Consider the following 19723-nt stretch of genomic DNA (forward strand, 5'->3'; position numbering starts at 1 on the left):
AGAGCCAGGAATGCTGGGCTCCCTCCAGGGGAAACATTCCTCGTTGGGCTGGACCCCCCCCCAGGGGTGCGGGGCTGGGCAGCTGTACCGAGCACGGCTGGTGGGGCGGCAGGCAGCTGGGCTGCGCAGGTCTTGGGTCTCTGCTCCCTGCAGCTGCGCGGGCCAGGACGGCCTCACTCACCTGCTGCTGGTTCTCCCGCTGTGAGTGGAGCCGCGCCTGGATGCACTCCCGGGTCTCCTGGAAGGCCTGTCTCTGGGAGACCTCGGCCGGGTAGTGGGTGCAGACACCCACGATGTTGGTGCAGGAGAAAATGAGGACATTGGAGACAAGCTGCAGGGGAGAGACGAGGACACCGAGCTCAGGACTGGAATAGGCACCAGTCACTGGAGCCCCAACCCTCACCTTTCCGGCCCCAAAGCTTGGAGCCCTGGCCCCCATCTTAGCAAACACACACCTAGCTGCCAGCACACAAATGCCAGGGACACCCACACATGGCTGGCGCTGGGAGCAGCCATGCGTAATTGGTCGGGCTCTCTGATGTCCTCAAAGCCCAAAGCTTGGCTGGCCTGTGACGAGCTATGGCCGTAGGGACACCGAGTCACCAAATAGTCATACTGAACGTGTCCACAGTACCCAAGATTAAAAGGTTAGGTGCATTGGCGATGCTGAGATGGAGCAGTATGTGTGTTGGGGATGGCAGGGACACTGCAAGGAGGGTTCTATGAGGGTGGGAAGATTTTATTTTTTGAACGTGTGATCGAGTCCAGCATAGGACAAAGGGCTGCCCTTTCGCAGAGAAGCAGAGAAGCCTTCGCTTATTATTCCCCAGGGATCAGATCCAATGAGGCAAGTACTTGCCGGCTACCCATGAGACACGCAGCACTGTGCTAGATCCTCTGGGAATGAGAGAAGGATAAGGTCCCCGGCCAGTGGAGATCAGCGTGCACAGCGGGTCTCATCGCCCCTTCCTGGGCTTCCCTTCCTTCTCTGCACCAGCACCCAGGCCCCCTGACAACTCCACCACACTGGCTGGCGAGCGTCTGCCATAGCCCCTGCTCCTCACTGATGCCCTTCTCTGTGCCGACTGAGACATGTGTGTGGAAAAATACCACCGCCCCTCCGGTCGCAGAGACAAGGCTGCAATTCTTTTGAAAGGAATATTTACTGAAAAGCTAAGGGAAAACACAACACAACAGAACACAACCCACAAAAGCAAGTTTACACAGCACATTTCAGATCCTGGCAATGGTGCTGTTTCATCAAAACTTCTTTTGGCAGTACAGCCCCAAGGGCATCCGGGTAAACTGCTCCTGGTCCTGCCCGTGCCTCTGGGCACACAGGATTGAAGACACACAAAGATGCTGAGGCTCCTAGGCCTCACTCACTCCCCCCAAAATCTTAATTCTTGGTCCCAGCTGCAGAAGGGGAGTCCCGGTTGGCCCCTGCACCTTCTGCTGCGGCTCCTCCAGCCATCAGGAGCCCTGCCTTTGTCCTTAGTCCACCTGTCCATCGGGATCCCAAAGAGCCTTCCTCTGGGACTTCAGCTGCCTGGCAGTGATCCACAGGCAGCGCCCACAATCTTCTTCCAGGGGCCTCTTTGTTTCTGGAAGCTACAAGTCCTGTCCTTGACTCAGGTCTGTGTTCTACCTGAAGGCTTTCCCTACCCCAGCTCTGAGGTGGCCCCAACCTCCACCCAGGGGCCTCAGCCAGCCCAGGCCCGGAGGCCATGTGAGCTCCATGCTGGATGTGGCGCCATCTTTCCCTGGAGACATCCTATTCCGTGTCTGCCCCCGTGCATGAATGGAAAGAGACTTTCTCCTTCCCATCTCAAAGTCTTACTCTCTCCTCAGCTGCACAATAAATGCTGCTTTTCTGGCGGAGGCACACTGAGCTCCCCTCAGCACCTCCTGGATACCCCCCAGATGCCTCCTGGATGCGCCTTCAGGGGAGGGGCAAACTTAGATTACCCCTCCACCACCTCTGCTGCCACTCACAACTCCCATAACCCCACCCCAACCCCATCCACCCCAGAATCCTACCATTGTCATTCTATGCAAACACACGGCAGAGAGAAGCCCAACCTATTTATCACAAGGAAAGAAGACCTCTGCTCTACAGAAGCAGCTGAGGAAATAAGTGGTCAAGGCTGACAGAGAACTGGCAACAGGAAGCAGATATTGACATGTATCCGGCAACAGGGAGAGGAGGGGAGCACGGGGCAACAAGAGGAGACCTCAGGGCAGGCCAGGGCATGCTGGGCCTGGGGTCAGGGGCATGTCTGGTACGGCTGGCAGGCATGGAAGAGGGTGTCCCTGGAGAGAGTATCAGGCTTGCAAGGTACTCCAGGTCCTTGAATCAATAACCCAGACTCTCTGATCCTGAGGGAAAGTCCACAGAGAGAAGATGGAGCTGGGAAGGCAGACTGGAGCCAGACTGAAGAGGCATCTGAATGTCAAGCTGAGGAGGCCTGGTACAATCCTTAGACAAAGGGAGCCATGAAGGAGTGCTGAACCAAGAACAGGATAACCACACAGCTTCGGGAAGATTCATCAAGGGCCAGAGTAGTGTAGGGAGGGGGAGACGGGTCAGGAGCCTGCCGCAGAAGCCCAAAGTATGAGGGAACAAAGACCTCCGTGAGGCTGGGGGCCAGGCAAGGCGGAGCTGACTCAGAAGGAAGAGCCCCTAAGGCCAGGGAGGAAAAGGAAGAAACAGCTCATAACTCACAGTGTTAACCAGTGCAGTGACTGCGAAGGGAGACCCTGAGGACACGACTCTGGGAAGTCCCTGGGGCCCACCGAGAGAAACACCTAAATCTAAGAGCTACAGCTAGAAAACTCCTAGAAGGAAACACAGGAGTAAATCTTCATGACCTTGGGTCAGGCAATGATTTCTTAGATATGACACCAAAAGCACAGATGACAAAAGAAAAAAATAGAAAAATTGCATGTCATCAAATTTTAAAACTTTTGTGCCTCAAAAGGCACCACTAAGAAAGTGAAAAGACAAGCCACAGAATGCGTGAAAATATCTGCAAATCATGTATCACACTCTTATTTTGGACAAACATATAAAAGCAACTAAACGGCGAAAGGATAATCTTTTCAAAAAATGGTACCAGGACAATCAGCTATCATGATTAACTCAAACCTCCCAAAATAAACAAAAATTTACTCAAAATGGTTCATAGGCCTAAATGCAAAACTTAAAACTATTAAACTTCCAGAAGAAAACATAGGAATTTGAGTTAGGCAAAGATTTCTTCTGTCAACAACAGCAAAATCATGATCCATAAAAGAAAAGAAATGAGAAACTGATAAATTAGACTTCATCAAAATTAATAACATTTGCCTTCAAAAGACACTTTTAAGATAATAAAAAGACAAGCCACAGAACTGGAGGAATTATTTGTAAATCACATATTTGATAAAAGACTTGTACTCAGAATTCATAAAGAACTCTCAAAAGTCAACAATAAGTGAGGCTGGCCTGGTGATGTAGTCATTAAATTAGCACACTCCACTTCAGCAGCCTAGGGTTCATGGGCTCGGATCCGGGGCACAAACCTATGCACTGCCAGTCACCAGTCAAGCCATGCTGTGGTGGCATCCTACATACAAAAAATTGAGGAAGACTGGCACAGATGTTAGCTCAGGGCCAATCTTCCTCACCAAAAAAAAAAAAGAAGAAGAAGAAGAAGGCAATAATATGAAAACAAACAACTCACTTTTTAAAAGAGCAAAAGATTTGAATAGATAATTCACCAAAGGAGATATAAGGATAACAAATAAGCACATAGACAGATGCTCAAAATCATTAGCCATTAGAGAAATGCAAATTTTAAAAAACAATGAGATACTACTGAACACAATTAGAATGGCTAAAACTAAATTAAAACAAAAGAAATGAAAAAAGAACTGCCAATACTGGCACTGGTAAGAATGCAGAGCACCTGGAACTCTCCTACCTTGCTAGTAGGAATGCAAAATGGTACAGCTACTTTGGAAAACAGTTTGGCAAGTTCCCATAAGGTTAAACATACACTTGCCGTGGGACCAGCAACCTCACTCCTCGGTATTTGCCTAAATGAAAGGAAGTTATGTTCACATAAAAATCTGTGCAGGAATGTTAATAGAACGTTGATCATCTATAAGACGGAACAATCTACTAATAACACAACAACCTGGATGAGTCTCAAATACATTACGTTGAGTGAAAGAATCCACGCTCAAAAGGCTACGTACTATATGATTCTGTTTATATGCCATTCTGGAAGAGGCAAAACCTTCGGGACTGAAAACACATCAGTGATTGCCGGGAGGGAGAGGTTGACAAAAAGCAGCAAGCAGGAGGAAATCTTTCAGGGCGATAGACCTGTTCCGTATCTTGATTGTCTTGGCGGTTACACATCTATGTGCCTTGTCAAACCCACAGAAAGGGGTTTCTACACCAGAAAGGGCAAATTCTACTGTATGTAAATGATACTTTAATAAAAAAGAACAAGAGTAAGATCCAGGAGGGACTGGGAGAGAGAATATGAGGAGCCAGCTGGGCAGAGAAAGGGCATCCTTTTCTCTCTCTGAGGCCAGAAAGAGGGGCCAGAGTTTATTTTGAGACATGACCCCGAGTAATTATCAACTGGCCGCTGCAGCATCTCGGTCCTAATCCTCCTGGCCGCTCCCGCTGTAACCTGACTCCTCCTGCAGCCAGAAGGCCAATAGCAACAGACGGTGCAAATCCAGGTAAAACGATGCCCTGTAACCCAATAGGGGTCCAAATGGCTTTGCTAAGCTTAGTATGCCTCAGTTCCTCTCTCTCATTCACTAAACACAAAAACGGGGTGAGCGGGAAGAGAGTGCTGGGGTGTGAGAGAGGAGACTTGAGCAAGGCCGTTGGAAATGGTGATTTCAGCAAATTGGAGCTGAGAGTGAAAAACTAAGAGATTAATACATCAGACACACAGACACAGCCACCACCCGCCAAAAAAGCAATAATCTGTGTGCCAAGTCTGAACAGATGCTAAGGCCCCTGTGCAGATCCTAATGTTAGGAATGGGGAGAAGGCATCAGTAAAAGCTGATGGAATTCTGCTTACGGCCTTCTAGGAAGGAGTTGGTTGCTTAAAAACGACCTCACACCTTGGGCACAAGGGTCCAAATGCTGACCAGCTCTTTTCTCTACTAAAAACAATGATCAATTCTTGATCCAGCCCCTTCGTAGGCCCCTAGAAAGGCAGACACAGTAATACGAAGTATAAACCCTGTTCTTACGTAAAAACTTAATTCGTAAACAACAACAGGTATCATTCACAACAGCAGGTAAACAAGGCCTAATTAAGGGTTTGTTGGTTTTCCCTGTGCTGACCTCACGGGACATATCCAACCACAAGGAAAGTACGTGCGTGTGTGTGTGTGTGTGTGTGTGTGGGTGTGGGTGAAGGGATACCTACATGACACCAGGTGGAGTAACACGGAGACCCAAGGATACAGCAAACCTCAGCCCTGGGAACAGCCTCAGCATCTGCTTTTAAAACAAGCCCAGCAGACGGTTCGGGTCCAGGTGGTCCCAGGACCACACCAGGAGACACTCCATGGCGAGAGGAGAATGTTTGGAATTCTGGTCTCTGCGTGGAAACCCAGGGGAGATGCCTATGAATATTTACAGTTCCTGCCGGCATTTTTAAAACCCCAGTACTTCAGAAACCCAATCTCCGGCTGCCTGCAGGCTGCAGGTTTGATTTGGCGAGGAGTGAAGTTACAGCGCTTGGTTTGTTCAGTGTCTCCTGGCGAAGGCTGAGAGAAGTCCCAGCCGCCAGCCTTGGTCTCTGCAACCACTGCTGCTCTCCTCTCTGAGTTTTCAGGGGGCCCCACAGGCCCGCTGCCATAGGCTCGCTCCTCACCAATGCTGGGTAAGGCACAGGGCAAAGAGGATTGAGGAATGAATGGGCGTGGAAGAGACAGAAATGAGTCGGGGAAGATGCCTTGGCAGTCTGCTATTTTGCAAGGCTCCTGCTCTGGACAAGTCAGCTTGCCCCTTGCAGTGTGGTTCACGGTGTGTCTGGTGGCAGTGGTGGTTGGAGGGGAATCAGAATTCCCCAGGGAGCCAGATTCGGCGATGCGGTGGGGGGCAAGATGTTCAGTTAAATTTGAATTTCAGATAAAAAACGAATCCATTTTTTTTTTAGTATAAGTGTGACCCATGGAACATTTGGGACATACTTTTATACTAAAACATTACATGTTGTTTAGCTGAAATTCAAATTTAATGGGATGATCGTATTTTACCTGGAAACCCTACCAGGGAGCCTTTTCAAACCTGCCGTCCCCCAGCTCTGATGACCATCTCCCCCTTGGCTGGGCCCCAGCACACACAGGGTGACCCAGCTCCCACTCCGCCTGCCTCCCTCTTCCAGACCCTTCTCCACTCTCGGCGGCTCCTGCACAGACAGACTACAGTGCTTTCTCCTCACGTCAGAGTCTGAAATCACCTCGGTTAAGTGCATGCCAAAGCTGGGATCTGATTTTGCAAATCCATCCCCCTGGCCACAAGGGGCCAGACCACCTCAGGGTCCCGGGGGGCTGAGGACCAGCTCCCCACTACCCTGAGTATTAGGAAGGGATGAGAGGTCGTCTCCTGCAGGTGTGACCCGAGACCCCAGCCCTGAAGACAGGCACAAGCCCTTCCTGCTCTAATCCTTCTTCTGTTTACAAACATACAAAACTAGCAACCAAATACGTCCCCAGTACCAGGAGCTGACAGCCTGACAAGAGTTCCTTCCACCTGCCCCAGATTCCATTTGTCCTGCACGGAGGTGTGGGAAGCTCAAGGGACACTGGTGGAATCTCATTATGATACAAAGTAAAATAAATCAAAGAAGGATAATTTTAAATTATATACGCTTAGAAGGCATATCAGCATGATTCCTTGAATACTGTACCATGCTCAATTAGGTCCTAAATGGCTTTTTAAAAATATTTTTTTTAACTTTTTTTTAATCATAGTGACACTTTAAAATTTTTCCTTTACAAAGAATAAAGACCGTTTATGCTTTTTTGGTGATCAAAGCCGCATTGTCTCTGCTTGGGGGCTTTGGCGATGAGGTCCTCTTTCATGGAGGGTGGCTGCTCTATCTCTAGGCTCTGGGCAAACAGGACCAAGCTCTCTGCTCTCTTCATTCCTACTAGGGTCCTGCCCAGACGGCATCTCCCTCCCTCACCATTCTAGCTAAGATCTAGCTGCTCAGCACTTGTCAATCACTCTTGCTCCAGAATCCTCTATGAGCACACTATCCTCTATATTAGAGATCCTCATATCCTTTTACATCATGATGCTTCCCTGCTCAAAAGCCTACCATGACTCCCTATTACCACTAAGATAAAGCTCAAACTCCTGCCTGGAGTTAAGACCGTACAAAGTTCATCATAGGCCACACTGCCCTTCTCATGGCCTGTCCCACCCATCCATGCCACTCACTGCCTCTGGAAAAGACCAATCGACAGTATGATTCTGAAAGTATGAGATTTATTTAATATATTTTACTGTTACTAAAATCAATGCATGAAATATTAACAAATCGATAATCAGTATCTGCTTCATGCATTTTTAGGAAAGACAAAATAGACTAAAATGTGAAGAAAGACAAGTATCTAGGAATGATTGGTAGAGCAACTTACAATCTTCCAAACACTTTCACACGGAATATTTCGTTGCATTCTCATCACATCCTTATAAGATAAGCAATTTGGGTGGTATCGCCTCCTTCTGCTGAAGAGGAAACTGAGGCTCGAGGTAGGAGCCCCGTCTGTGGTTACACAGCAAGGCAGCTGCAGAACTAAACCACGGATTCTCATTCCGACTCGGAGCTCTCATACTCAACTGTACTAAGCTGCTCTTTATCCCAACTTAATTTAGGTCCACTTTTGTTTTATTCTATTTAATAAAGAAACAAATAACTTTCTTCCACCCTTGTCCTAGATGCCCAAGGCCTTCTTCATAGATTCTGGTCACATAAAATGCAGCTGATTAGGGACCTACTTCCAGCCACTGCCTCCAAACACGCTCTCTCCAAGGAACTCACTACCGGCGGTGAGAAAGGCCCATCATCCATCCCGTGAGGCCAAGCCTAACCCTGCTATAACTTCCCTTCTTCTTCACTGAGATACACAGTCATGCGTCGCTTAATCTAATGAGAGGACGTGTTCTGAGAAATGCGTCCTTAGGTGATTTCATCCTTGTGCAAACATCACAGAGTGTACTTACACAAACTAGATGGTCTAGCCCCCTACACACCTAGGCTATATGGTGCTAATCTAACGGGACCTCCGTCATATATGACGTCTGTCATTGACCAAAATGTCGTTATGTGGCACACGACTGTAATTCACATACCATAAAATTCACTCTTTTAAAGTTTACAGTTCAGCAGTTTTTAGTATATTCTCAAGGTTGTGCAACCTTCATCGCTATCTAATTCCAGAATATTTTCAACATCCAAAAAGAAAACCCCACACCCATTCATCATTGCTTATTTCCCACCTCCACCCCCACCCCCAGCTCTGTCAGCCACTAATTTACTTTCTGCTGGATGAATTTGCCTGTTCTGGACACTTCATATAAATGGAATCATATAACAGGTAGCCTTCTGTGTCTAGCTATTTTCACTGAGCATAATACTTTCAAGATTCACCTCTGCTGTAGCATGTATCCGTATTTCATTCCTTTTTCTGGCCAAATAATATTTCATAGTATGGATACACCATACTTTGTTTATCCATCCGTCAGTATGGACATTTGGGTTGTGTTCAGCTTTTGGCTATTATGAATAACGTTGCTATAAACATTCATGCACAAGTGCTGGCAAAGACATCTGTTTTCAGTTCTCTAGTGTATGCAGCTAGGAGTGAAATCGCTAGATGTTATGGACTGATGTTTGCGTCCCCTCCCCATCAAATTCATGTTAAAATCCTAACTCCCAACCTGATGGCATTAGGAGGTGGGGCTTTGGGAAGGTGATTTGGTCATGAGGATGGAGCCCTCACGAATGAGATTAGTGCTCTTATGAAAGAGGTCTCAGAGAGCTCTGTAACTCTCCTTCCCTCTGTGAGGACACAGTGAGAAGATGGCCATTTATGAACCAGGAAATGGTCCCTCACGTGATACCAAATCTTCTGGTGCCTTGAACGTGGACTTCCCAGCCTCCAGAACTATGAGAAATAAACGTTGTTTAGGTGACAAGCTTATGGTGTTTTTGTTATAGTAGCTTGAATGGACTAAGACACTGGGTCACATGGTGACTCTATGTTAAACATTTTGAGGAACTGCCCAACTATTTTCCAAAGTGGCTGCACCATTTTATATTCCAACCAGCAGTGTACAAAGCTTCTGACTCTCCATATCCTGTCCAACATTTGTTTTTGTCCGTCTTTTTTATTATAGCCATCCAAGTGGGAGTAGGGTGGTATCTCTCTGTAGTTTTGATTCCTTTAAATTTTAAAGCAAATAGCGACAATAACAAGTGAGAGAATTTATTCTGTAACTTGAACAGCAGAGCCTTTAGAGAGAAATGGTCACGCAGTGCACTTTATTGTTGTCATCTTTGGTTACTTATTTCTAGGAAGACCCCAGATCCTGTGTAAGCATCCAAAAGAGAAACAACAGCTTTCACATAACAGTACTTACTTGAACAGGATAGCCTCTTAATTCATTCAACAAACACAGATTGCACACTCAGTACAGAGCACGGTGCTGGGGGGGCTGGCCACCTGGCCCCTGCCCTCCAGGATCCCCAGTCTGGTGGTGGAGTCCAGCATATGCACAGAAGCAGCTGACAGGACACAAACTCTAGTCTTTGCACTCTTTAACCCCAAGATAGTTCCATAAACACTCAGTTTGCAAAAAAATATGGCAGAGGAGATAATACTCTTAATATAAAGAGTGTTTTATAAATTAACAAGAAATAATAGAATTTAACAGAAAAATAGGTAATGTAGATGACTAAGCTATTCAAAGAATACAAATGACTTACAAACACGTGGTATGAAAAAATGTGAAACCTCACTAGTAATCAAAGAAATACACATGAAAACAATATTTTGCCTATTAAACTAGGAAAGCTTTTTCTCATGGTAATAACATTGGCAAGAATGCAACAGAGCAGGCATCCTCCTACACCATCAGCACGGATGTGAACTGGTACAACCCTTCTGGCAACATGTATAAAGAGACAAAGATGCTCATACTCTTACTGGACCCAGTAAGTCAGTCCCCTCCCAGGCTCTGTGCTACAGAAACTCAGTAGTTTGTGAAGGGCTTTACATCCAAACAGGATTAAAAAATTTAAGATGAGGAACAGCTAAATGCTGAACAATTGGAGGACAGTTAAATAAATTATGGTGCTTCAATACTCTGGAACATGTCGAGGCCTTTCAAATGTTCTATTTGAAGAAGATTTAACATCATGGGGAAATTTTCAAAATATAATGTCAAGTGGGGGGAAAAGAGAACACAGAATTGCATAATCAGCATGATCCCAATCTAAAAATATATATATATGTTAGCAGGGGTAGAATGCCTCTAGGTGGTGGGATTATAAGTATTTTTAATTTTTTTTCTTTAGACCATTGAATGCTTTCCAACTTTTCTATCATATGTATTACTCTTAAAAGAGAAAAATAAATCTATATTAAAAAAGGGGAAAATACATTTTTTTCACTCTGAGCACGGCAGACTAAAGGAACTCCTCATCTAATAGAAGAGATAAGATGAGAATTCAAATGCCTATAAAACCAGAAAGTGTAAGTTGACTGGGAAAAGAGATTCAAAGCAGAAAAAGAAGTCGCGTCTGGGCAGTGGGGACTAAGAAGGCTTCACAAAGAACTGTCTGGAGATGGAACTTGCAGTGTGAGCAGGATGCGGGCAGCCCACATTAGAGTGGAGGGGCACCCAGGTGGCAGAAACGACATGAATAAAGGGGTGGAGGGAGAAGACTGCAAGGCTGTGGGGAACACCAGAAATTCAGAGCTGACCGGAACAGAGCCAGCAAGGGGAACTAGCCAGAGACGAGGCGGGATTCACGGCTGGATCACAAAGGACATCCATGTCAGGGCAAGGAGCTGGCACATGACCCAGAGGCATTAAAAACTCCTGGAGGCTGCATTTCCAAAAATAAATTGTATATTAATTTTTCAATTTATAAAATGTGCATTCATTAGAGAAAATTTCAAAATCATGGAAAAAAAATCAATTTACCTCCCAAAGACAACCAGTGCTAACTGGCTTATCCCTCTTTCTTTTTTTTTTTAATCTACTCACAGTTTTTTGTCTTTGCTTTCATGAAGCTGTGATCTTACTATTTATATAATTTGGTATCCTGGTTTTTTTCACTTAATGTTATAACGTAAGTATGTTCCCATGTTATTACAACTTCTAGTGCTGCAAGCTTTCAACAGGGAAATGGGATCAGAGCTGCACTTCAGGAAGATTAATTTGACAGCTGGGAAGGAGGCAGCGAAGAGGAAGGTGCTAGAGGAAGAGAGACCAAGAAGAGAGCTGAGGAGATCACACGGATGAGAAGGACCAGACCCTGCGAGAGGTTAGGGGCGGTGCAAAGGGAAAGGCGAGCAGTGTTTGGCATCCCAAGCAAGGCATCTGAGATGTGCAGTCTCCAGGGGCAGGGGAGGGCTTTGGCTCCTGATCCACAAAGGGAAGTCCAGGGAGGGACTTGGGGCCGTGAGCTCTTGAAATGTGGCTCATCTGAATTGAGATGTCCCCTAAGTGTAAAACATACAGCTATTCTTTTGTATTAACTACATGTTGAAATCATATTCTGGATACATTGGGTGAAATAAAATAGAATGTTAAAATTAATTTCATCCATTTTTTTGTGGGGGAGGGACTACGGGATAAGTTAAAATTATGTACGTGTCTCTCATTCTATTTCTGTTGGACAGAACAGCTATAGAACAAAGGGGAGGCAAGGCAAGAGGGACCTGGAGCATGGTGGACAAGGGACAGACCACAGGCTGATTGGCAGAATATCACTCTGGTGTTTCGGAAAATTCAACAATCAGTGAATTGACCTAGAGCCCCACCGTTGGGCCACAGAGAGTCTGGCCTGCCTCTTTGCCCTATAGGTTATTTTCCAGAGGCTCAGACTCATTCATCTGCCAGGCTCAGAGCAGATGTCCATGGTGCACCTCATGGCAGCCACTCCCTCCTGCTTTTGGGAGCATGAAATATGGAGGAGAAAAGGGACAGAGGTGTCCGGAGGCTGAGGCTCAATCATAAGATCTTAAGACAAGAAGGATGGGGATCAGGTACAGACTGAGGTATTCGGACTGTGTGGATAGTCCATCAACCTCTCTAGCATGTCATGAAACCTGGGGGCTTCGGGAAAATATATGAATTTAAAATCACAGGGAGAAGGGGCAGCCCAAGAGCAAGGAATAAACATCTGGAGGCAGCACAGTGCAGAGAAAGGACTGGGGACTTAGGAAGCTAAGTTCTCATTCTGGATTTGCCAAAAAAATCTATCACTGCGGCTCTAGGCAAGTGACTTTTCCTCTGTGGACCTCAGCTTCCTCATCCACAAAACCAGAGAGGCAGCGGGTGATGGCCATGGTCTTTACCACCTGGGATAGTCCACAGAGTGGCCACCACCTGGGTCTCTAGCTGCCCAGGGGGGACAGGTGGTCCTAAGCATACCACTATGAATGGAGGCGCCATGCACAGGATTTTCTGAGAAATTCCTGACTTCAAATATTCTGTCCCCAGTTCTCCAGAAATGCAATGAAATGCTCAACATTGCAGCATATAAGCTGCAGCTTTAAGACAGCAGGTCACACCTGGAAGTCATACAAAAGTCTCCCGTCTGATCCATGCGTCTGTAGGGAGTCGCAGAGGAAGCTGGAGTCCTTCAGAATCTATGCCAGGCAACGGCCGCCCCTGACTCACCCCCCAAGGTATGGGAATCATAGGTCCAAAGCAGTGTGGGAACACTGACACACTCCCACACAAACTAAGGACACGAGTTGAGGTAGAGGGGACGGGCATGATGGAGAGGCTGGCTCGGTGGAAGTACCCTGGAAAGGCTTTCTAGACAAGCTGGAGGGTGGCTTTGCCCACCATAAACCGCTTCTCATGCAGTTCTCTGACCTCTGGGGTAAGGGAGAGTTTGCTTAGTGGCCTGGCAAGAAGTTTTGTGGGCTAGAAGTTTATTTATAATCTGAGTGCAAATGAAGTTTCTCTCCTCCAAAAGTCTCATGTTGGAGAACAATTATCCAGCACCCCCCCCCCCAAGTTCTCCCACCCTCAGCTTCTTCCTCCCCCTCCCAGGAAAGTGAGACAAGCTTTCATTGTTCTAGGTGAGCAATAGTGACAGCTGAGGATGATGCTGGGCTGTGTAGGTGGAGGGAAGGGGCTGACAAATGCTGGAGTCAGATTCACGGGGGTGGGGGAGAAGAGAGCAGCCCCCCAAACACTGAGTTCTGGTTTCCACCCCGCACAGGTGAAGTGTGGCTTTCCTTGTGCCTTCCCCACCCGCCAACCTTCACCCACCCACACCTCCTCCCTCCCTCCAGTCCTCACCTCCAGGGCCCATTTTAGGTCTGCTGAGTTTGGAAGGAAAAAAGAAAACACAAAAGAGAAAGTGGCATTGCCACCAAGCCACTTACCTAATCTCAACCTGAGTGCAGAGTATATATGCGGCTGTGTCCGTCTCTGCAGCAGGCTTGGGTACCCTGGGGACGACCCTGGACAGAGGGGCACCCTGGGGCTGCTCCCGCTCTGTCGGCTGCCTAGGTGGGGATTTGAGGGCTCCAGAGGTTATCCCAGAGGTTTCCCGGAAAGAGAGGCAGGGAGATAGAATGGAAGGAGCACTACGTTGGGAGTCAAGGGACCCAGGCGCTAGCCTTGTGTCTTTGGCCAAGTCACATAGCCTACTGGAATCTCACTGCCTTCATCTGTAAAATGGAGCTAGGGACACCTACTAATAAAATACTGATGGCAAACACATGACAAGTGTAAAGCAACATAGGCTGGGCTAGCGTTGCCACGAGTGGCTTGGAACTAGATGAAGGCCCCACAGGGGCTGGCCATGCCTCCTTGTGCTCACTATTGTTTCCCCATCCTCCAGGACGGAGGCTGACTCATCGCAGGCCCCAATAAATGCTTGTTAAATGAATAAATGGATGAAAAGGAAGTTAAGAGCTACAGGGCACTTTCAAGGCCTTGAATATTCCAGCTCACATCAGAAGATAGTCCAGACCCCAGGGAATCTTTGCCTCTGACACTAAGCATCAAGCACAGGACAGGAGAGGGGGTTACAGGACCCCCATCCAGGGGACGGCCATGGCCTACCTCAGAATTAAATGAACCACAGATGTGACCAAGGAAGATGGACAGATGAATGTAGTGCTGACTGCCACGGCGGCCAAGGGCTTGGAGAGGGTTTCTATCAGAGGGATGAGACAAGTCCACGTGTCCCTCTGAGTGGGGTGCACAGCTCTGTCAGGCTGGGAACTAGGAGACTTGGCTGTAGTCTGGGTGAGTCCCTTATGGTCTGGCTGACCTTGAGCATATCACTAGGAAACCCCTGGAGGCCGAGCCTGCGAGGAGCAATGAGAGAACGTGGAAATGAGGCTCGTGGCAAGGCTGGGGGAACAGCAAAGAACCTCGATTATTGCAGGGCCAGCCCTTCTCCTCACAGGCTGGGCCACCTCAGCAAGTCCTCTGGGTCCCATGAGATTTCTTCCTACGTAAAACAGGAGACTGTGACCCCATGGCTCTCAGCTGCTTCCCAAGGGCCCTGAATCTTGGGACTATGGGAACCTTCTCTGCAATGTGACTCAGCATCCCAGAGAGAAAACCAAGAGCTGGCCCTGGTCTCCACTCACTCCTGGGTGTCCTGCTAACAGGGGCAGGAGGGTGGGCAGGAGAGTGGGCAGGAGGGTGAGCAGGGCTGGCACCAAGGCCAAGGGCCCAAATCATGGGGCATGAGGAGTGACAGTTAAGTCTTCCTCCCCAGAGCCAATGGAGATGTGACCTGGGTGCCAAGGGGTGAGTCATTAAACCAACCATACTGATGCAAGTCTACAGAGAGCACCCAGTGGGGAGAGCGTGGCAAATGTCTATTTGTAGACTGACCCTCCCTGCACTCTCCTACACCCCAGAAACATACTCTCAGCTTCAGGTCCATCTGGTGGGTTGTAGATTATCATATCAGCAGCTCTCACCACATCCCTTTAGAGTAGATAATTGAGATTAACCTCTTTATTTTAAAGCTATTTTTTTAAAGGCTGTGGCAGAGACTGTTAGTTGTCCACCTAAATTTATTCTGCCTTTCTTCCAAAACAATACACAGTCACTGGGCACATGGCTACCCAGCTGGAGTATTTCTTAGCCAACCTTGCAGCTAGGTGTGATCACGTGACTATGCTCCCATCAAAGGAGTATGAATGGAAGTGATGTGTGCAAGTTCCATGTCATCTCCCTTTCCATCATCAGACAAGCCCCTTGCCCCCTGGACCAGCACCTTTTTTACTTTCTTCTGGGCTAGAACATAGATAGACCCCAAACCCAGCTTGGACCATACAGATGAGGATAATGTCTTTGTGGGTGGTGGAGCAATGCCATGGAATTGGACCAGGTCACTTCGGGACTATTAACTTAGGGAGAAATATACTCTCAGCTTAAAGGCATTATATCTTGCCATCTCTTTGTTACACAGCTTAGCCTTTATCCTAACTAATATACCTGCAAAGAACAGAGGTTTCTAGATCTGAGCATCCAACGGCAGCTGATGCCATCCTTCCTCCTCCTCTCCCATCACTTGCTCCAGCACAGGAGGGAGAAACCACAAGATGCAGAGTGCTCCGATGAGGGAAGGCAGGAGGGGGTTGGAGGTGTGAAAATGGGGAGGCCACTTCAAACACACTTGAAGGTTTCCGAAGCAGTGGTCCTGACAAGAGCTGGGCCCAAGCCCAGAAACCAGACCAGAGACAAAGCAGACAGAGTGGCTGGATTCACAAGGGCGGAAGGAAGTATAGTGGCTGCACTCCACAAGGTAGGAAATGGAGGAAAGAAGGAGCGGGCTCTGCATTATCTCAAGGAGCTGGAGCATGGTGTGGGGAAAGAACCTGGGATCTGGTGTCAGAAGACCGGGGATGAGGTCCCAGTCCAGTCACTTATTAGATGAGCAGTGTGGACGGAGTAACTTCCCCTTAGTAAATAAGCCTCGGATTCTTCTCCTATAAAATAGGGGTGATACTACCTACTTCTCAAAGACTGTGATGAATGACATGGGGCAATAATATAAAATGTCAGAAAAGCAATTATTCTTCCATCACCTATCTGGGTTTAGATACAGTGAAAGTAAGAAAATGAGAACCCCAAGCAATCTATCCCAGTTCCCAAGGGGAGTGGGGAGGATAAGAACACCGATGGGTATCTGTCACCTGTCTCAAAGCCCCAGGAACGGTGCTGGGTGCTTCCCCAGAGCATCTCCCAGGAAAGTGACCAGTGACCAGACCCACAAGGGGCCTCGCCTGGAGCCTTGGGGCATTGTGCACCCCAAGCCGGCTTCTCTCCCCAGGCTCGTAGGACAGGGCAAGGGCTGGGGCAAGGCTGCTGCTCCCCCGCCCCTGTGGGCGGCACCCCCGAGGGCTCTCCCCATGAGGGGCAGAGGCCTCCAAAGGTGGAGACCACCCCTACTGGAGAAGAGGCCCCTCTTCTCTGTCCAGTGGCCTCTACAGGCTCTTGCCTGGGGATGACAGGCCTCCACCAGAGAGTCGACACACCCTTTACCTAGAAGCAGGGAATTGGAAGGTGTCTGGGGAACCCCTGCCTTGGGAGTGAAGGCAAAGATAGGAGCTCCCAGCAAGCTGACAGGCTGGCCAGCTCAGGCAGTGGAACTCAGTGTCCTGACTTTCCCTCGGCATGTCCACACAGCGAGTGCAGGAAAGCAAAAGGGGCCTAGTGCCTGCCTCTGGAGGGGCGGGGCCTCAGGATGCTCCTCAGCCGGGTTTGGGGGAGAGGGAGGGACTTCCAGGGAGGGCAGCAAAGTCCCCGAGATCTGTAGGGAGATGAGAAGGAGGGCTTGGGACCTCCTGTCCAGCAGTTTCCCTCTTGTCCTTGGGCCCTTTTTCCTCCTTCTCGTCTACAATCAAGTTCCATGCTTTTTTCAAAACAGTCTGTGAATTGGGGCAGGAAAGTGAACTCAAGCTCAGGCCTCGCCTGGGCCAGAGGCTGCCCGTGCCGGCCCAGCAGCACCCTCTGAGGAGCCCATCACCAGACCCTTCGCCTCTCAACATGCCTGGCCCTGCCCCGGGGCATGTCCAGAGCCTGTGTCTTCTCCTGAAGGGGGAGTTCCCATGCCAGCCCAATGCCTCCGCTCTCACCTCAGTTCACCCCTATGTTCCCTGCTAAAACATTGGCCCCTCTTTGTCCCCGCTGCTCACATACACCCCAGCCCTAGCCCCAGTCCCACAGAGGCGAGGCCACCTCACCCCTCCCCAAAAACTCTGGAGCAGCACGCTCTGCTCTGATCCCCAGAACGCAGGCAGAGAGAATGGGCATTTCCCATGAACGCTGCAGGATCCAGAAAGCATCTCGCTGCCCTATGGGGCAGCATATCCCCTCTGAATGGCATCCCCATTCTGAGCGCGCCCAAGTGAGAGGAGCCAGGCGAGTCCTTTTTCCTCCCCACCTGGAGGAAGCAGAGTCCCTCCCAGGGCTCAGAGTCCTCAGAAAGCCAGACTGGAGTGGAAGCCAAGCCAGCCACAGCAGATGCTCTCCATTCCCCGGGCCACGTGCATGTGCCTGAGACGACAGCATGAGAACATGAGAGGAGAGGAACACAGCAGCCTCCCTCCCACCAAAACCACCAAGTGCCCTGCCCAGACCAGCAGCAAGGGCAGGAAAGCTCGACCAGGCTCGCAGCTGGCAACAGGACCATTCCCGACAGACTGCTGTGGATTGAGGTCTGCACCAAGGCAGCTGCGTGGAAAGGAAGCCTGGGCTGGGCCCTCTGTACTCCCCTATCTGAAGCAAACATCACTCCCCTGATAAGTCAGCTTTGCAAGCCTGAACGTTTGTCAGCTGAGCTTTCTCAGAGAAAGCCACAGCTACAGAAGAAAGCAGAGCCTGGCAAAGCCACCTTGAAGCCCAGGCAACCTGAACCCTGACAAGCAGAGCGGGGCACTGCAACACTCGGCCACTGGTTCTCTCCTGGTCAGTGAAGGTCCTTATCCGCTGTGGGAATAAGCCACAGCAAACTACCCCCCAACAGCAGCCAGTAGCTCTCTGGGTGCAAGGACCACGGCTCATAGAGCCTTGCACCCCACAGTGCCCCACACATGGCAAGTCCTTGATGAATGTTTGGTAAGCAGGGGAAAGGGCAAACTCGTCAAGGAGTGACCGGCTCGTCCTACCCATGGCCATTTCCAGGCAGCCGATATGTACACAAGGAACACAGACTGATCTGACCTCAGCATGAGCCCAAAACAATTAAGAGAGGAAGTCTGCTACAAATCATCCAGTGCATTCCAAACCATCCAGTGCATTTAGAAATCCTCTGCTGTTTTGTGTTTTCCATGCCACTGGCTTCCTTGTTGAATGCAGCTAACTCGATTGACACCCAGAGGGATGGAGAGCTCTCTTGGAGCCTACCAGTCTCAGCGGGGCTGCTCCAGGAGCCACATCAGGACTGGGAGGATGAGGGCTGGGGGACAGGCAAACTCTCCCCACCCCACCCCTAGGGTCTCACAGCAATGACGACCCCCTCCCCGCCCCACTCCAAGGGCCCTGGAGAGTTGGGGCAGGAGTCCTGTGAGCACGTCAAGTGCTAGCATGAGCCACCTAAACTCAATTGCCCTTGTCAAAACAAACCACTCACAGGGCTTCCATCACTGACACTTGCTGAGCTGTGGAATTTAGCCAAAAGTCCAGGGGTCCCCCAGGTAGCAGGGGACCAGGCACAAGAGAAACCACACAAATAGATGATGAAGAGTGAGACGGCTGCATTCAGACTGTGTTCAGGCTGTGGGTGGGGGGCTGAACAGGGTTTGGATGGAGAGGGAAATTTCCACATGAAAGTGACAACCCTCGAAAAATCATGGTATGGCTGGGGTGGTGAAGAGGCCACCCAGCAGGATCAGAGAGTGACAGCTGATAATGCTGCATATGCCAGTGGCCCAGATGGTGAACCACTGTCTACCAGGATGGGAGGCTTGGCTTGGTAACACAAGCAGTAAGGAGCCACTAGAGGTTAATGAAGGGGGGAGTTTCATGATGAAATGATATTTAATAACAGCTACTGTCTATTGAGTACTTACAGCAAGCAGGTATAACCTCATTTAATCCTCATGATAACCCTATGAAGTGGGTGCAATTAGAATTCCCATTTTACAGACAAGGAGAGTGAGGCATAGCAAGTTTAAGCAACTTGCTCTAGGCCACAGAGTGCAGAAGTGGCTAACCACTATGCTACACTGCCCCTCAAGAAGGAAGAATAATTCCTCTGAAGTTGCAAAAAGAGATGGAGAGGGCAAAAAGGAGGAGACGAAGCATCCATTGGGAGGCTAGGTGTGCAGACCAGGAATAGCGTTGCATTAGAGAGATGAGAATGGGGATGGGGCTAGAAAGAAGAGATGAATCCAAGAGACTCCGTGTGGGAAGAATTGACTAAACTTGAGACTGACCTAGGCCAAACTCATGGAGACTCGAATGTTTA

The 19723-nt window shown here is 48.9% G+C and overlaps 1 protein-coding gene across 1 annotated transcript in view; it reads right to left on the bottom strand.

Annotated features, from left to right (window-relative positions):
- The window catches only part of ADCY5 (adenylate cyclase 5), a 151358-nt gene that overhangs the window by 67460 nt on the left and 64175 nt on the right, over window positions 1-19723 (bottom strand). Inside the window, exon 2 of the mRNA XM_014829575.3 lies at window positions 182-331. Within this exon, the coding sequence (XP_014685061.3) occupies window positions 182-331 (150 nt within the window). The remainder of the gene's footprint in view (window positions 1-181; window positions 332-19723) is intronic.

This window comes from Equus asinus, chromosome 5 (assembly GCF_041296235.1).
Source record: "Equus asinus isolate D_3611 breed Donkey chromosome 5, EquAss-T2T_v2, whole genome shotgun sequence".
Classification (NCBI taxonomy): domain Eukaryota; kingdom Metazoa; phylum Chordata; class Mammalia; order Perissodactyla; family Equidae; genus Equus; species Equus asinus.